Source organism: Choloepus didactylus, chromosome 6, assembly GCF_015220235.1.
Source record: "Choloepus didactylus isolate mChoDid1 chromosome 6, mChoDid1.pri, whole genome shotgun sequence".
Lineage (NCBI taxonomy): Eukaryota > Metazoa > Chordata > Mammalia > Pilosa > Megalonychidae > Choloepus > Choloepus didactylus.
In genome coordinates, this window is record NC_051312.1 from 5020106 (window position 1) to 5038810 (window position 18705).

Genomic DNA, 18705 nt, shown 5'->3' on the forward strand with positions numbered 1-18705 from the left:
TGCTATACGGACTATACCTGAGGGCAATTAAATAGTCAGAGGGAACATTTCTCTTTAAAAATTGTTCCAACTAACCAATGCAGAAGGATTGAGGGAAATAGACTATCACCATTTTGCAGTTCTCATGAAGTAAAGGGTCTAATGTTTAGCGGCTGCTAAAACACCAGGTGACAAGCTAACGACGTGTTATGTTAGTCTTAGTTCACTCTGCCGTACCCACCAACAAACTTCATGCCCAGCCAAGCAACCAATTAAGTGTGAGGATGGTACCATTTTTAAAAAGGCAGCGTCTCAAAATAAAAGTCATTTACCAAACTCCCATTATTGGAAAGCTATCAGAGAGTGTGCTCTGCCAAAAATAAGGTATTTAAACCAAAGCGAGGGAGGGAGGGAACCCACAAATCAGAAGATCCAACACAAGGAAGAATCTAAAGGAATTGTGAGGATAAAAGTAAAGGAAGACAGCAGGCCTAGAAGAACGCTAAATCCAGATTGTTCTGAGCAGATCAGCAGGCTTCAGGAGAGATTTCTTCAAGAAGACAAACTCAAAATATCTCATTTATTCCAAGAGTTTGAAAAGACATTTACATAATTGGAGAAGTGTTTCGATTTAAATTACTGTTAAGTGCATAGAAAATGAAGCTGATAAACAAACCAAATAAAATTACTTTGCTCCAGAAAACAAAATGCAGTACAAGAAAAGAAATCCCAGTAGACTATAGGGCTTAGGTATGAATAGCTATTGCACGGCCCTAATGTAAATCCTGAAGCTTGAGCTAATTAAAATATGATACACTTGTATTGAGAGGATGCAGGGACTGGGAAGGTATATATCGGGGCATGGGTAGCACAAAGTAAAAGAGCTTCATTTGTGGTTCCCAAGCAGGGTTGGCCCTGACTCCTGGAGTATACCTGGCAGTGTCTGGAGATGTTCTTGGCTGGAGGGTGGAGTGAGCTGCTACTGTCTATCCGGTGAGCAGAGTAGCATCCTACAAGGCACAGGACAGCCCCACCCCAAACCTCAGCAAAGAGCTATCCAGCCTGAAGTGGCGAGAGCACCACTGGTGAGAAACCCTGAACTAAATAAATCATTTTCCAAAGAGGCAAGTCAACAGATAATGCCTAAAACTGAAAATACTGGGTCACGACAATGGAAGCACGTTTAGAAAAGCAGTGATAAATGCGAGAAGGATTGGTTCAACGCTTTGGGAGGAGAAGTAGAGCTGAGAGGGTGGGGCACCGCTGCTTTTTGTAACAAGCCTGGTAGACTCCGTCTCTCTAAACTATGTGCATGTACAACTTTGATCTTTTAAATAACAATTTAAGTGGAGGAAGAGGATTATTCGGAAAGGTTCAAGACTGTACAAAGGAAGGCATGTCTTCCCATCCTTCACAGCTCACCGAGCCATGGCCGGGCGCCATGCTTGGGTTATTGTCCCCTCCCAGATATGGCTTCCCAGAGTGACATATTCACGTGTAAGGCTGGTGCGTGGACAAGCATGTCACTCTTTCTTACTGTTAGCTGGATCTGGGCTTTGTGAATAATTTCTCTACTCCAAGGCTGTAATCTGCACCTTGTTTTAGAACTGTAAATGGGGCAGTCAGAATTGGAGGCTCAGGTGTTTTGAAGGGCCCTGAAGCCCTGGGACAGCTGAGGAAACCAATCTGGACAGCTGGAGAAACGTCCGGTGTTTCACCCGCCCCGTCTGCAAGGTCTCAGCCACCAGGCGGGCAGCTCGGAGCACCTGTTCTAGGGACTGTGGCTGCTTCCAAAGCCCTGTTGCAGGGTGGACTGATTTTAGATTGGTTTAAAATCTAGGGAAGTCAAAAGCACTGCTCTGCTTTCTGTCCCCACTGCATTAGGAAGGGGACTGGAACAGGATTGTCCCCTCTGCCTCCCTGAGTGCTGGTCCTGCCGTTTCCAAGTTGAATTGCATTGTCAGTTGCGCCTTTGTCCTGCTCGTCACGGTGGTGTATACGTCTGTGTTGTAGCAGATGCCCGTTGGCGTCCTTCTGCCCTCGTTAAAGTGCAACCCTGTGCACCTGTGGCTGATTCAGGCCCGCTCAAAGGCACGCGCAGCCCGCCGCTCTGACCTTGGCATAGTTCTTGCTTTTCGGGAAGAACTCCAAGCAAAGCTCATTTATTTTACAGAGCAGGGTAAGAATTTAAAGCTGGTGCAGTAGCAGGGAGGATGGAAGGGAAACGAATGGAAAGCACACTGTCTGAGTGGGCTCCTTGGCAGGGAGCACAGAGGGAGTGGCTGCGGCCCCCTGTCTCGGCTGTGAGCGCTTGGGAAGCCCACCCTTCCTTCTAGGAAAGGGTGTGACACTTCATTAGGAAGCGGCCAGGACAGAGGAGTGGGGAGGTGCCGGGGCGTGCTGGCTCTGATCCTTGGGTGCCCAGGGATGGCTCTGGTAAATGCAGACTGGGGTCCACCGTGACGCGACTTGTGGTGGCAAAGACGGTCTCCCTGAAGAGGAGGTAGGAGGTGGTGGCTCATAGCCCGTGGGGGCAGCAGCTGGGCCCCCGGCCAGATGGAGCATCTCCTGCCGTCTCGGCGGGACTGGCAGGCTGAGGCCCGGACTGCTCCTTTGGCCCCTGCCCCCGGACTGTCTCCACCCACCCACCCACCCTCCCCCTGCAGAGGGCTGTGGGAGGTGGCCGGGCCCCAAGGCTCACCCTCCTTGGGGTTCCTGGGGAGGGGTTGCTTTACAACTTGAGTCCCCCGCTTCAGGGTGTAGCTGCCTCCCTGACAAGCGAGATGGGCTGGGTTTAAGCTGGAAGACAAAGAAAAGGAGGCAGAAGGGAGCTGATATAAATGGTTTGCACAGGAAAGAAACAGTAGAGATTCAATGACTCAATGACTAAACCAAGACAATAAAACAAAAATCCAAGTGAACCCTGGCCACATTCTAAGCGCCTGTGTGGAGACCCTCAGTGGAGAGTGCCAGCTTTGGGGACCCCTCCCAAGAGGGCCTCAATTTTGAGCCTGCTTTGCCCCCGAGGCCATCAGCGAATGTCCCCTGGATGGCATGGCCTCACCTGGGCCCTCTGTGCTGGACAGTGGGGCGAGAAGGCTCTGCCCTCAAGGAGTGTCTGCTCCAACCAGGCAGGGACATGCATGGGCAGATGCTGGAGGTGAGGGGTGAGGAAGGGGAGATGCCAGAGCTGAACCCCCATGTGTGCAGATACGCACATCAGAGCAAAACAAGGGGTGACTTAGGGCCCCAAGGAGAGACGACATCCCAGGCACCATGTGGGGCAGGGCAGGGTCCCAGCCCCTGGACTGGGCCTTGATCCTGCAGATAGTGGGGTGCTGCAGAGGGATTGCTCAAAGTTCCACTCCGGAAAGATTCATGTGGGGTCACAGATGCAAACAGGATTTGGGGAGGTCAGTCCGTGGCGCTGTAGTTGGCAGGGTTGGATGGAGCCAGTGGAGCCACCCACAGACATGATGCCCTTCTGGAAGCCAGGCCAAGGCCGGGCAGGCAGAGCAGTGGGGCTCTGCCCTTGGAGCCAGGTCAGCGTTAGTCACTGCACAATGTGCCCTGGCAGCAAGATCTAAGAACCACCCTGGTAGGGTGCAGAGCAAACACGTGCTGCAAGCATTACTACCAGTTGGCATGATCCGGACACCGGGAGAAGCCGCTCGCCCTCGACTGCAGCTGCTGCCAAGGCCCCAGCGCCTGCGGGGAGTTGGGTCCCTCAGCACCCTGCCGGTGTTCACAGCCAGTGTTTGCCAACACACATTGCCAAGTCAGCCAGGGCTTGCATTGTCATCGACAGAGACCCTACATGTCTACGTCAGGCGGAAGATTGAGGGCCCCCTTTCCCGGCTCTGCAGTGGGGTCAATCGTGAGCCCTGGTGCCTGTGACGGTGACCTAGTTTGGAAATAGGGTCTTTGTGGATGGGGTTAGTTGAGATGAGGGCACAATGGACTGGGGTGGGCCCTGAATCCAAAGGCTGGTGCCCTTCTAAGGAGGAGGGGGTGCCCGGAGATCCAGAGAGACGAAGGCCACGTGGAGACGGACGCGGAGCCTGGAAGGCTGTGTCTGGGAGCCGAGGAGCACCAGGGATGGCTGGGGGCCTCCGAGGGAGCTGCTGCCCACACCTGAATTCTGGACTCCCGGCCCCCAGAACAGAGAGACAAGGACTTTGTTGTTTTAAGCTGCCTAGTTTGTAGCATTTTGTTTTGGCAGCAAAGACACTGGCTTTTGTCAAAGCACACACCAGGGCCAGGTGAGCGAGGGGCTCAGAGCCCACATCCGTCCACCAGGTGAGCATCTGCCATTCGACGAACTTGCAAATGGGGACACGGGGGGTGGCCGCCTGCCCCCGCCTGCCCCCACTCCGACACGGCGTCCTGGCCCCTCGCAGGTAGCACTGCTCCCTGTGGAGGGAAATGGTTAGTGTCTGTGTGTCCTGAGCTCTTGGCAGGAGGAGGCCACCACGGGGAGTCTGGAGTCAGCACTCTCCCTTCCTGCAAGTCAAAAGCAATGTCCCCATTGTCCCCTAAACCAACCCTAGGAAAAGCCATATGTGGGGTTTGGTCTGTGCAAACCCAAAATTATAAACGTGGACAGTGTCCAACTCAGAGCAGTTTTCCATTTCAGGGGGTGAGGGGCTGGGGGGAGTCACAAACTCCAGGGCCTCCTGGGGCCAGGAAGGTGACCTCACCACAGGCAGGGGCTGGGGGTGCCCAGGGACCTGGAAGCACTGGCACCCCAGCTCAGGGTGGTGGCTAATGACTGGCACCCAGGAGACATTGCTGCGAGTGAGCTGAAGCCCCAGGCACCAGGTTCTCAGGTTTCCTGATTTTTTCAATGGAAACTGTAGGTCTGGATTTTTTATGTAAAGTCTTGTTCTTTTTAAATTGTGTTGACCATGTTTAAACTGATTAAAATGCTATGGCGGCAGGATTCAGCCCCCAGCTGATGAGGACTCCTGGGGACGGTGGGGAAGGCACCCACCTGTTTGCTGGGAAGGCTACAAAGGAAAGGCCACCGGATTCCACCCAAGGTGGGCTGGCAGGGAGTGGCAGAGCGGGTCCCCGTGTCCCCCTGGTCCCTGACCCCACACTGCACCTGCGGTGATGGCCCTCGAGGCTCGCTGGCCACCATTTCAGGCCTGGGAGGAGAAGCGGCCCCGGGCTCTCCAGACAGGTAGTGGCCCTGGCAAATGCCTCCCCGCAGGGCCTGGATTCCGGAGCTGCTCAGCGGGCATTGTAGCCAGAAGCCGCAATGCTCCCAATACAGGTTGGATGGATCATGACCAATCAGAGGGAAATAAGAAGCCCAAGTACATCCAGCCATGAGCTCAGCTCCCACCTGTGCCCTGGCCATCTCAACCTCTTTGCATGTGGTTTTCAGAGAAGGCCAAGTGGCACACTGGGGACCAGTTAGAGGATTACTTACTTGGCACTTGTGCTGGTTTGTATATATTATGTCCCTCAGAAAAAGCCATATTCTTTAATGCAGTCTTGGAGGGGCAGACTTATTAGTGTTGATTAGATTGGAAACTTCTGATTGAGTGTTTCCATGGAGATGTGACCCACCCAAATGTGAGTGACACCATTGATTAGGGTGTGACCTTTTGATTGATTGTTTCCATGGAAATATGACCCCACCCACTCAGCGTGGGCCTTGATTAGTTCACTAGAGCACTATATAATCTCAGACAGAAGCAGCGAGCTTGCTACAACCAAGAGGGACACTTTGAAGAACACACAGGAGCTGAGAGAGGAGCTGCAGCTTACAGAGACATTTTGGAGATAGCCTTTGAAAGCAGACTTTTGTTCCAGAGAACCTAAGAGAGGACAAATGCCCCAAGTGCAACTAAGAGTGACATTTTTGAGGAGCTACAGCCTAGAGAGGAATGTCCTGGGAGAAAGCCATTTTGAAAGCAGAACTTTGGAGCAGACGCCAGCCACGTGCCTTCCCAGCTAACAGAGGTTTTCCGGACACCACTGGCCATCCTCCAGCGAAGGTACCCGATTGCTGATGTGTTACCTTGGACACTTTATGGCCTTAAGACCGTAACTGTGTAACCACATAAACCCCCCTTTATAAAAGCCAATCCATTTCTGGTGTTTTGCGAAAGGGCAGCATTAGCAAACCGAAGAGTGCTCCTCATGTGCTATGGCTGCTGAGACAAGTTCCACACTATGGGGCAGCTTGAACGAGAGGGATTTGCTGCCTCACAGTTTCAAAAGCTGGAAGATCAAAATCAAGATGTCAGCAGGGCCCTGCTCCCGGGAGACTCGGTAGCCATCCTCTGTCTTGTAGCCTCTCTCCTCTCTGGCTTCTTCTGGCTTCCAACACCCACTGACTGGCTGTGTCTGGCTGTGTCATGACCAATCAGAGGGAAATAAGAAGCCCAAGTACATCCAGCCATGAGCTCAGGGCCTCCAGTCACACAGCTTAAGGCCCACCCTGCTTCAATTTGGCCCATCTCAACCAATAACATCTTCAAAGGTCCCATCTGCCAACAGGTTCACACCCATAGGAACACAGGTTACAATCTGAACGTGTCTTTTGTGGGGGACACGTCCAGTCCCCAGTGGAAGACGACAGGGAGGGTGGTTCTGCCATCAGGGTGAACGTAGTGGTGAGGCTCCCAGGGCCGCCACTTCCCGTTCTGGCCACGTCGGGGTGAGCATCGTGAAGCTACAGCTCAGGTAGACATGGCAGCTTCTGCAGAAGGGATGGGAGCAAAGACCCCTGAGGAGCGAGGAGCTGGTCCACCCTGACTGGCGTCGCACATGTGGCCAGGCTCAGGGACAGCATGACATTCCGTGTGGGGTGGCCCTGGGGTGAGGCCGGTGCTGGAGACTGCCTGTCGCTCCCGGTCCTTCCTGCTCTCCACATCTCCTGGACAAGGCAGCTGGAGCGCAGAGAGGTTGAGTGAGTCACTTGAGGTCACCCAGCGATGGCGGTGCTGCTGGGATGCAGGCCAGCTGTCACTACAGGGCTTCGGGGGCTGAGGGACGCGAGTCCAGCTGGGTCTCTGAGGTCTCAGCCCCCGTGGCTTATCCATATCTATATCTACAGACCCCTCAAGGTACAGTCACTCCCTTTCTGCCCAGAGGCTCAGTGCCCAGCAGCCAAGCTGCCTGGGAATCCACCATTACCAATTCATTCCTTTGGTGGCCCTTTTCCTAAACCACAGTCCTCCTCCCAAGAATAACATCTGTCTCTGACGTATTAGAAAAAGGGGGTTTTCCAGCCCCTTGCCCCCTCCCCAGGCACAGGACCAGCCCTGGCCGAGATCACTAGGGCACACATCAAACCACCATGAACATGTAGACACAGAAGACATGGGGCGCAGGGTTGTAGGAAGTCGGGCCAAGCCACGAGGGTCAGAAGTGGGGCTGCAAAATGGCCAGAAGGGCGGCTGGCTCGGCAGGCAGAGGCCAAGACCCCATCCACGCTCCCTGCCCCTCCTCTCTGCCGAGTGGCCTGGTCACCGGGTCCCCATCAGCAAAACAGGCCAGCCAGAGCCGCGAGGGCAGGGGACACAAAGCCTACAGGCTCTGGGCTCCATCCTGGAAGGAGCAGGCTGCTTCCGAGGGGCATCCCCATGTGCCAGACTCATGATTCTGCTCCGGGGAACTCACTTCTGCTTGGGGGAACCCTCGACGGACACCCCATGAACTGTGAGCTCAGGGCATACCCATGGGGTGAAGTGGAGAGAGGAGATTGCCTCATCGGCCCAGGCCAGGCCTGTCCACCCGCCTCCCGAGCCTGCCAGGGGACAACCCAGTGTTGTGACCAGAGTGTGGGTGGGAGGCCCAGGGACCCTGACTCGAAAGCCCACAACTGGGGCAGGGAGACTCGATTCAGCGACGCTCGCTGCCTTCGTTTGGGCCCACTCAGCTGGTGGAGCCCGCCGGAGAGCCACACACCCCGGCCCTGCACTGGGCAGCCCTGCGGAAACGGCGGCTGGGGCGGCAGGCGGCTTTCTCTGCTGACGGGCGCTCTCGCCAAGCCCTCGGGCACTGGCCTCCTCACAGCCTGGTTCTGGGCGGCTCTCTCTCCACGAATGACTAGTGCGCACAGCTGCTCGGGGCAGAAATGGGGTGGTGCCATAGCCAGCCTTCCCCTGGCCTCATGGAACCCACAGTTCCTCTGCCTTCAGAGTTCAGCCTGGTCTCGCCCTCTCCACACCCAGTGGCCATTGGCTGTGGCACAAATGTCCCCCACAGTCCCCAGCTGCCCTCTCTGCCTCCGCTCTCACCCTCTCAATCCAGAGTCATCGTCCTAAAACATGAATCAGACATGTCACTCCCTGCCCCAAACCCAACTCCTACCTGGCATTCAGGCCCCCTGCCCTTCCTCCCTCCCCCTTTCTTGAGCACACTGCTCTGGCCACGCCGAGCTCGTCCCCTGCCCGGAGGCTCTTCCCCGAGCTGGGTTCCTGCCTGGCCCCTGCCCCCTCCTCGCCCCTGCCCTCAGCCAGCGTGGGTGGGCACACGGCAGCCAGTGAGCCTGAAATTAAATATATCAACCAACTCCCCGTGAGACAGGGCACTCCAGGGGGGCAGGGGCAGCTTTCAGTGGACACTCAGGACAAAATTACAGGTTGAATGTGGCTCAGAAATGCCACCGCTTCGTGTGCACCCCAAAGAACTGAACGTGGGGTAGGACAGATACCTGCATCATGGCGCTCCCAGCGGACTGTCCGCAAGAGCCCAAAGGTGGACGCAGCCCAAGTGTCCAGTGATGGGCAGTTGGAGAAAGAAAATGTCCATCCATGCGCTGGAACTTCACTCAGCCGTGAACAGGAGTGGGGTGCTGGCACGCGCTACAACCCGGACGGACCTTACGGACATTATGCCAAGCGAAAGAAGCCAGACGCCATGGGACAGAGCACGTATGATTCTGTTTCTAGGAAATGCCAGAACAGGCAAATCCATCGAGACTAAAACTAGGACAGAGTCCCCCAGGGGCTGGGGGGAGAGAGAAAGGGGGGTTATCACATTAGGGAACAGAGTTTCTGTTTGGGGGATGAAAAGCTTTGCTAATCGATGGTGGTGATGGTTGCACAAAATTGAGAATACGATGAATAAATTGTATGTTTAAAATGGTTAAAATGGGAAGTTTTATGTTATATATATGCTACCATGATAAGACTTAAGTATACATTTGGTTGAACGAATGAGGAAAGAAGAAAAAGAGAGAGAGAGAAAAGGAAGAGAGGGAGGGAGGGAGAAAGGAAGGGAAGACTACTCCTGAGCAGTAGTCGGTGTTCTGGAGCGCTCACTGGGGAAACAAAACAGAGCGCGCCATCAGCCCCGGCTCGCAGCCTGTGGTCCGTTTGTCTCTCTGCTCCGAGCCACCACAGTGGGTTGCGAGGGTCCCACAAGCTGGGAGCTCCCGCCCCTAGCAGCTCAGGGCCTCACTCCCATCTTCCTTGCACTCCCTGTGGCCTCTTCCTCCATCCAGCTTTTCTACTTCCTAAACTAACCTGGTTTCCTAATTACACTCAGAAAACTGGGCGGTGGGAGGCCCTGGAGGAATCTGTTCGTGAAGCCCACCGCGGCCGCCCTGAGAGGGGGACGTCCCTAAGGGTCGTGCAGGGTGACTCGCCGTTCCAATGTGCCAGAGATCGCAGGCGTTCCCAGGATCTCAGCGCTAAACCTGGAAAGTGCAGGGCAAACGGGAACAATCACAGAGCCGGGAGACTGCCGAGAGCTGCCGCGGGGACGGGCTGTGTCCCTAGTGTGTCCCCACTCCTCCTGGAGGAGCCCCTTCAACCGCCCCTGGGGAGCACAGAGCAGGCCCTCCCGTGTGCCCTCTCCTGGGGTCCAGGTAGCCCTGCTCTGTGGCCGGACCTGCTTCTGCGCAGGTGTCACACCCACGACAGCTCAGCACATGGTCCGCTCACGCTGTCAGCTTTTCTGTCTGCCCGTGTACTGCATTTAAAACGTTTCTGAAGCAGCCCGAGCCGAAGGAAGGACGACAGCAAAACGGCACTCGCCAAGGGGCAGGGTTTTCCAGTGCTTCTTGTCTTGCATATAATCAGGTTTCCCTTTTTCAAAATCGGCACGTGAACCACCAGCAACCTCGTCCCATCGCTCCTTCCCCTGCCACACCAGGAGACTGCATGTGCGGCTCTAGGGCTTGATTCTTGGGGAGCTGCTGGCCAGATTCTTGGGGAGCTGTTACAGTGACTGGTCAGCTCTGTGGGCACAAGGGGGGCCAGGGCATCGTCACAGCAAAGAAGGGAGACCACGGCGAGACCGTATGTGGTGCAGCCAGGGACAGAGGGTGTCCCCTGCTCCCCGCCCCATCCTCACCCGCTTCCCGTTTTCCTCGCTTCTGTTTTGGGGGACTTGTGATGCAAAGGCGGATAGGGCGGAAGCGCGGCCGGGCTTTGCGTCAGGAGGTGGGAGAAGCGCCGGGCCGAGGCGCTGAGAGTCCGAGCAGTGGCCGCAGTGGAGGCAGTGCCTGGGGTCCCGAGCCCACGACTTGCCGCCATCCCTGCGGCAGCTGCCCCAGCCCTCCTTGCACCTCTGTGAGCCCAGCTCCCGAGCTCCCGAGATGCGGCCAGCAGAGGTGCTGCAACGCCTCCGAGCCAAGAGGGTGGGGCGCTGTTGCCGCAGCAACTGGGACCCCAGGAGCCCCACCGGGCTGCCCACACGGTGCCAAGGCCCTGGAAACTGCTCCTGGGCTCGCCTGAGTGGGCATCTGGCAACACAGAACAAATGAGCGCAGCCCTCGCCTGCCCTGGCAGCTGCAGAGCGCCACATGGGGAACTGCCACGGGCCAGATGGAAGGTGCCAGGCCGTGGAAAGCCCAGCCCTTCTGGCCACTTCAGCTTCTCCCACCTTCCCTGACCCACCCCAGCCTCCCCCAGCCTCCCCAGCCTCTCCCAGCCTCCCCCAGCCTCCCCCAGCCTCCCTGGCCCAGTTAAATGGCCTACACGGCCACAAGGACACTCATTCTGCTTTCCCCACAAGTGCCTTTGCTCCCGGAAATGCAGCTGTCTGGTCGTATCTGGGTTCAGCTGCCTGCGTGTGCCCTTCTTTGCAAACTCTGGGGGCGTGGGGGTGCCTCCCCGCCCTCGGGCCCGTCTCACCAACACCACTCCTTCTGTCTCGGCAGGTCAACAACGAGAACGTGGTGAAAGTCGGCCACAGGCAGGTGGTGAACATGATCCGCCAGGGAGGAAACCACCTGGTGCTCAAGGTGGTCACGGTGACCAGGAGCCTGGACCCGGACGACACGGCCAGGAAGAAAGGTGTGTGCCAGCCTGCGCCCCCACACCGCCCGCCCCGCGCCTCTCTGCCACCACCACACCGTCCCACGCGTCCTCCCACCCTGTGCTTCTCTGCGGAGCCTTCCGCCTGGTGCCGTCCCCCCACCACCCCTTCCCTTCCCGTGGGCTCGCCGGGCTCTGCCCGTGCCAAAGGCTGGACTCCTCACGGACACACTCCATGCACCAGTGGGAGGCTGTGGCTGTGCAGTCAGGGGCACTTTCTAGCTAAATGTGACCCCCAAGACCCATTTACACAGCTTCCTTTGACAGAATGCAAACGGGCTGGGGTAGTTTCAGGCCTGGAAGCCTTCCAGTCTCCTACTATCGGGGTTCCGGGGGACTCTCACCCTGTATGGGAAAAGAAACGCATGTGGACAGGACCAGAATGCACTCGGCAGATGACACAGGGGCTTGCCCACAGGGCGGGGGGCTGCTACAGGCCAGGGCTGCGGGCAGGAAGTGGGGGCCATGCTCAGCAGACCAGGAGCCTACAGGTCTCCTGACCCACCCTGACCGCCACCAGTCTCCCATGACAAGGGTCTCACCAGCCACCAGCTTGTGCCTGTGGGAGGGGCCACATCCAGGTCCCACGTGGTTTCCCGGCCGCTATTTGCAGACCCAGCCTTGCTGGCTCCCTGGAGTGGGGCTAGGTTGGAAGGAAGGCCACAGTCAGGGGGCACAGGGGTAGGACGAGGCCCGCACAGGGGAGCCATGAGTAGAACAGGCCATCACCTGGATCCCCATGATAGGGAAGAGGCTGGCAGAGCCTCTTGTGAGTCGGCCTGCAGGCCTCTCCCACCCAGCCCCCGGCGTGCTCCGTCCAGCCTTGGGAGAGAGCAGAGGGACCTGCAGATGGCTCAGCCAGGAAGGCTGCCTGGAGGAGGGGCCCTGAGCAGAGTCTTAGAGGATGTGCGCTGTGGGCAGGCAGGGGTTGGAGGGTGGACAGAAAGGAGGAAACCACGTGGCTCTGGCAGGAGCCCTCATCCAGGCTCCTGAGCCAGCAGAAATGGTGCCCGAGGCACTTCTCAGAGGGAAGGCTGCACAGCTGAGAGGTGTCAGGGTGCCTGCGGGGACCCACCGCAACCTGGCAGACCGAGAACCACCCATCCTGCCACAGCTTCTGTCCAGCCTGATGGGGGGCAGGGATGGCTTGGTGACCTCCCCCAGCTGCCCGCTGCTCAGGCAGCAGGAACCCCGGGCCCCGGAAGGGTCCTCTGCAGCCCTCAGCCTCGGGCGGACACGTGGGCAGGGACACACCTCTGTTCTCTGATGTTCAAGGGCAGCAGGCAGCAGGTCCTCCAGGGGACACCCACACATTCCATCCCAAATGCTCCCACATGGTAGCCCTCCCAGCACAACCCAGACAGAGCAAACACCCTGCAGCATGACCCCACCCCTAAAAGCCAGTGGGGAGGTGGGGGTTGGCCCGGCTTCCCTGCCCTGGGCAGCAGCCCCCCACTTGTCCACCTTCTCAACAGAAAGCCTGGGCTATCCCTCAGCTCTGGAAGACGGGGCTGGGGTGGGGCGAGCGTGAGGGGGCACGTGGCCGGGTCCTCATGCCTCTGTCTCCCCGTCTGCCCGTCAAGCTCCCCCGCCTCCGAAGCGCGCTCCCACCACAGCCCTCACGCTGCGCTCCAAGTCCATGACCTCAGAGCTGGAGGAGCTCGGTAAGAGTCGCCGCACCACACCCCGGCCTGCAAGGCCACCGACACCGCGTCCCCCGCGGGCCCCAGGGAAGCCGCCCTTCTGGAAAGGCCCTGCATGGCCCCTTTCTACATGCTTGCTTGTCTCCTTGAATGCGCCAAGCCGCTTTCCGGCCCCTGCCACCGTGGGACACGGAGGGTGCCCCCGCATGCACCAAACAGCCCCCAGCGGGGGTTCCTGGGGGGTTACTCACTCTGCCTGCCGTCTTTCGGTGCATCTAACATTGTTTTGTTTTGAATTTTTGGGCCTCTCACTAGTGGATAAAGGTAAGTGGCCCCGCGGTGTTCCCAAAACAGCTCCCTGTCCTGTCTGGGGCCCCGAGTGTCCCTGATAGACCAGCTGTGGCTCAGACCCAGACGCTGGAGCCCTATGGGCCCTGTGTGGACAGCCAGGTGGTCTCTGGGCCTGCGGTCCACACACCGGGTGCAGGGAGCCCACACACCTTCTTCAGCAGGCCTGTCCTGGGGCCTGGGAGGGTCCGCATTAGCAGTGAGTGGGGGGGGGGGGTGCCAGCAGGCCAAGGCGGCTGTTAGAGAGCTGGACCACTCTGGAGCGGGTGGCGTGAGCCTCCTGGACGTGAGTTCAGGGTCACACGGGGGAGTCCCTGTGGAGTCCCCAGCACCTCTGGGGAGACTGTAACGCTGACCACACAGAAGTGGCTAGAGGCCCAGATGCCTGCTCAGCTCAGAGTGTGAGTTTGGGGATCATCCAGTGTGAAGGGAGGGCGTCGTGTGTGTGTGGCTCTGCAGCGCAGTCCACCCGGACGAGAGAGCCTGTGCCTGAGCCTGCCCGTGTAGCCGAGTCCATTCTCTCATTGGGGTCTCACATCGCCTTTTTACCCACCCCCAAAAGACAAGTAACAAGCGGCCCCTCCCTCCTTGCCCTTCTGGATGAAGGCAGGGCTCATCCTGGGGGGCCAGGAGCCTCGGGCCCTGGGGACTGGGCAGTGAAGCAAGCAGAGCCCCAGGCAGGGGACGGCCCCGGCAGCTGCCCAGCAATGACCTGATGCCAGCTGCCGGCGCCAGGCCAGACTCCACAGGCTAAAGACACGGCCCTCACTCCGACCCCAGGCCATCCACACTCCCGACTCACTGGCTACAGATCCAGGGGTTCCCACCAACCCTCAGATTCAATAATTCACTAGAACAACTCACAGACTTCCCTGGAAGTGCTGGCCTTATGATTAGAGCTTTATTATAGTAGAAGGACACGAGTAGGAAGGCAAAAGAAGAGACGCTCGGGGGTGAGGTCCAGGAGGGTCTCAGACAAGAGGCTCCCATGTCCTCTCCCCGTGGGGCCGGGACGTGTGGCCCCCCAGACAGGGTGGCGCCATTAGCAGCGGCAGAGGCTCACCCCAGTTTTGAGGGTCCCAAGTTTATGTGGCATCTCATTACATAGGCAGGATTGGTGTCCACGTGGGTGAGCTCCACCCACAGCCCCCTCCCCTCCCAGAGGTCAGAGGTCAGGCTGACAGGAGGAGGTTCAGAGCCTGCCCCCCCAATCCCGGGGCGGGTCTCTCTGGCCTGCGCAGTCCTGGCCTGTCGTTAGCACACGAACTATCTGGGGTGGTCCTGGCCCACCAGGAAGAACAAAGACACTCCTCACTCGGGAAATTCAGAGCGTCAGAGATGGCGCCAAGCCGAGGACCCATTCCTCACGACACAGCCCTCCCATCCACCGCGGCATTCCAGGGCTGGAACTGCGGGACGGGCACTGAGGCCCAGTTCTTCTAGAAAGGAGCCTCCACAGTAGGAGAGCCAGGCCCCCCACTCCTCTCTCATCAGCCCGTCCCCTCTCCAGCACCTTGTCCATGCAGAGCATGCTAGGAACGGGGGCCCCGCAGTCCCTAAAATGACGCAGCCAGCTCCTCACAGGGCCTCGCTGGGCTGTCTGTGGCCCTGGCGGCTCTGGGAGGGACCAGCAAGCACCTTTCACCAACCCAGGGCAGGGTCCCCGGGGAGTGTCCGCTCAGCCGTGAGACGGGGGGTCTGCAGTGGCCTCCAGAGCCCACAGTTCATTTCATGGCCATCCCCAGAGTGCCTCACCCAGAGCTGCAGTGTTCTCTCTGGACGCCACGCCCAGCACGCAGGTGGTCTCAGCTCACACGTGACCTGGTAGCAAGCACCGTCCACTGTGGCAGGACACTGCAGGGGATGGGGTGCTTGATCAGAGGGAAAGCCCCAGGAGAGCACCTTCTCCTCCTCCAGGAAGTGGGTTTGCAGCAGGCTAAGTAGGACAGCAGAGAGCAGGGTCATCCTGGGGCCTGCGCCCATCGGCTCCCTAGACCCTTCTACCCCCTGCCTTGCCCGCCCCAGCCCTGGTCCCCAATGCCAAACATCCCCCCACCCATTCACCAAGGCCCCTTGGGCAGCGGCCATTCCTAACGTATGACCTGAGTCCGGGCTTTTGGATGCCTGCAGCCATCACAAGGGCCTCACGGCACCCCCTTTCTGTTTGCAAGCCTCCGTGCGGAAGAAGAAGGGTAAGGGGACCCCTGAGGTCTGGCCCCCATCCCGGGCGCCATCACCCCCAGTGCAAGGGAGCCCCCTCTGTGACTGTCGGCATGCCGTCTACACTGTGCCGTGCACCTCGTGCTGTCTTCTCCCTGTCCCAGTGGACGCCTGTGTGCGTGGCCCTCTCCTGAACACGTGGCCTGTTCCCGTCTGTCCCGTCTGCTTGGCTTCTCCGTGACTCTCCCCACCACGTCTGTCTTTCCTCCTTGAGCTGTGTCCACGCGCCCCGTGTCAGTGAGGCCCAGGGAACCAGGCCAGGCGGGCAGCCCTGCACCACAGTCTTCAGGGCCTTCGGGGATGGGGTTGCTGCTGGCCGCTAGACCCTGAGCCCCCAGAGGCCACTCGGTCGGGGGGGGCAGGCAAACGGAGCCACAGGCCCACGGATCCAAGGCCTGTGGGTGGATGGCAGGCTGGGGCCGGGCTCCTGACCCTCTGGCCCTCTGTGGAGTGACCAGGGGCTGCCCCCTTCAACCCCAGGACGCCCCCTCTCCAAGAGGCCTGCTCCGCACCTGCACTTCGACAAGTGTGGCTTGAGCCGGAGGCAGGGAGGCAGGAAGGCCTCCCCACGGCCGCCTCGCCTGCCCTCACTGGTGCTGGCGGGGGGCCCTCAGCGCCTCCATCAGAGCATACGTATTTGGGCCGCCCACCTGGCTGCATCCTGGCGTGCAGCCACCCTGAGTCCACGCCACCCCTACTGGCTGCCTGGGAAACTCCCGGGGGGGTTCTAGGACCCATCATGGGTCAAGGAAGAGGTGGCCATCCCGGGCACAGAAAGCCCTCTTGCTTTCACGGAATCCCATTTTTGTAAGGATTCCACTTCAGTCCAAGGCCCAAACCCCCCGCTAATGGGGCTCTTGGTTCTGTGCACCTTCCTGAGGAAGGAAACCCCGCCACAGGCACCAGGGACCCAGTCGCCACAGCAGAGCTGGCCAAGAAAAGCCCACTCTCCAGAACAGCCGGGGCCCGAGGCTGCCCCACCTGGCTCCGTCACTCCGCCCTCCCTCCCTGGGGCTGCCTCCAGCAGCCAGCAACCTCCTGGCTGTGACAAGGCCGGTCCCAGGCCCCAGCAGAATCCACACACGTGTCCCTGGAGAGAGGAAACCCACCTTCCGTTTGCACAACAGAGGAGGGCAGGTGCAAATTTGAGATTGTGCCCCCGCCACGTTCCCTGTCCCAGCCAGGGCCAGAGGCGCCCGTGTGGGCCCAACCAGTGTGGCCGGGCAGCATGTGGTGGGCTCCAGGCGGCTGGAGAGGATGCGAGGGGCGTGCGGTGCTGGGCGGCCCCTGCCCACTCGGGGCCCCCGCTCCTCGTTGTGCAATGGGATGCCAACGGTCCTGCCTCGGCCACAGTGAGGACACCCAGTGGCACAAGCCCAAGGGAAGCCGGCACGTATGGCATGTGGCAGCCTGCCTGCGATGGGCTCTCAGCCTCACTGGCCTGACCCGGCAGAAGCACCTGTCAGGCTCCAGCAAGGCCACGCAGAGGAAGAGAAAACTTGATCCTTTATGGTAAGACAGGCTTGATCCCACACTGCCTGGCAAGCCTTGTGACTGTCCATTTCATCTTTAAAACCCCTTCGCTGCATCTTCCGTGCTAAGGACCCCACACTGGGCATGGGCATGGGGACAAGGGAGACCCCGAGGTCCCACCCTCAGGAGCCCACCCCCAGCCTGGACAGCTGGGCTCCAGCAGTGGATGCTCAGGGCAGGGGTGGTGGGGCCATGGCCTCTGGCCCTGGCAGCCCCTCTGGCTGCGCCCACTCCCCCCTCCAACCAGGTGGTGGCCTCGGGCTTGGGAGAGGAAAGGGGAAAGCCTGCTGGGTTTGAAGCACACCATCCCCGTTTCTTCACTGGCTCTTTGGAAGGTGAATGCAAGAATTGGGCCAGCTGGCAGCAGACAACACTGCTCACAGGTGTGGCTTTGGTCCTTTAACGTATTTTTTTGTACACAGGAAACATTTTATATATTTTACATTAGTAAGTACCAGAGTTTGTGTTAAAATGACTCATGAACCTCACTTTCTTCCCTACTTATTGCTGGCTCCTTGGGGACAGGCCCATACCTTGCCTCTAACATTGACACTTCTGGAGAAGGTGCTACAGGAGCACCTGCACTGTGGGCCTGGGGGCCCCGCTCCCTAAGAGGTCAGCAGAAGGCCGAGCTCAGGCTCCCAGAGAGAGAGCAGCTGAAAGGCCAGGCCTCCTGGATAAGCTCTCACCAGGAGCACTAGCAGTTAAGAAGCATTTCATGACTCTGATTACCCAAAAAGCTGAAGAGGCTGAGCAGCTCAACACTGGCTGGCCTACCAGACTTTTCTAGAGCATCGGGAGGCCCCCACAGAGGGCCGGGGGGTGGACAGGGAAACGGCAGCGCACCCTCCTGACCTGGCTCCCAGCCTCACCATGAACAGACCGTCGGAGCTGGACCCTGCGACGGGGCTCCCGTTCTCTACGCTGGCCAAGTTCCCTCTCGGCCCCAAGGCACCTGGGCGTTCGGAGTTCGGGGTCTCGGGGGGACCCTGCAGTTTTCTCACTCTGGGCCGTGGTGGCTTCCAGCTGCTGAGGGAGCGGAGAACAGCCAGGTCTCTCCCAGAGGACGTGGCATTCTGACTGACCTCTGACCTCTGCCCCCACGCCAGGGCGCCTGCGGAAGTCGGCCTGTGGTTGAGAGTCAGCACTCGGGCTAGGGGCTGCAGGTCCTGACCCTGAGAAACGTGACCACGGGTGACCTGAGAGGGCACAACAAACGCCCCTCAGGTGGGGTGCGGCCCCTCCCCGCACACGTGCTTCCCAACCCCAGGAGGTCTGTGACATATGGAAGGCAAGCACCATTTCCATCTTCAAAACAGAACTGGGGTTATTTTTGTGTGTTTTCATCAGCTTGTTACTGGACTGTTTTTTAAGCTTTGACAATTTTCAGATCCATCTGCAGGGTTGTTTTCAATCACCAAGTACTTCACTTTAAAACCGCAGGGAGCTGGATTCACTAATCCTCTTCAACCGGAGTCCCTGATTCCGGGCTTTTACAAATGAGGCATAATCCTCATGAGCCGGCATGAGCACAGGACCCTGGAGGCTGACAGCTGTGCTTCAGAGCCGCCAGGTCACGGTAAACTCCCTCCAAGACGGGAGGCCAGGCCGAGTCAGCCCACCGGCCCCGAGAGGCCAGGAGGGGCCCTGTACCCGCTGTGGGGAAGCAACGTGGGCCTTCTTTCCACTGGAATCGC

General features: G+C 58.8%; 1 protein-coding gene across 1 annotated transcript in view; it reads left to right on the forward strand.

The window, feature by feature from the left end:
- The window catches only part of SHANK2 (SH3 and multiple ankyrin repeat domains 2), a 624412-nt gene that overhangs the window by 580380 nt on the left and 25327 nt on the right, over positions 1–18705 (forward strand). Inside the window, exons 18-21 of the mRNA XM_037841736.1 lie at positions 11108–11243; positions 12848–12928; positions 13223–13231; positions 15427–15447. Of these exons, the coding sequence (XP_037697664.1) occupies positions 11108–11243; positions 12848–12928; positions 13223–13231; positions 15427–15447 (247 nt within the window). The remainder of the gene's footprint in view (positions 1–11107; positions 11244–12847; positions 12929–13222; positions 13232–15426; positions 15448–18705) is intronic.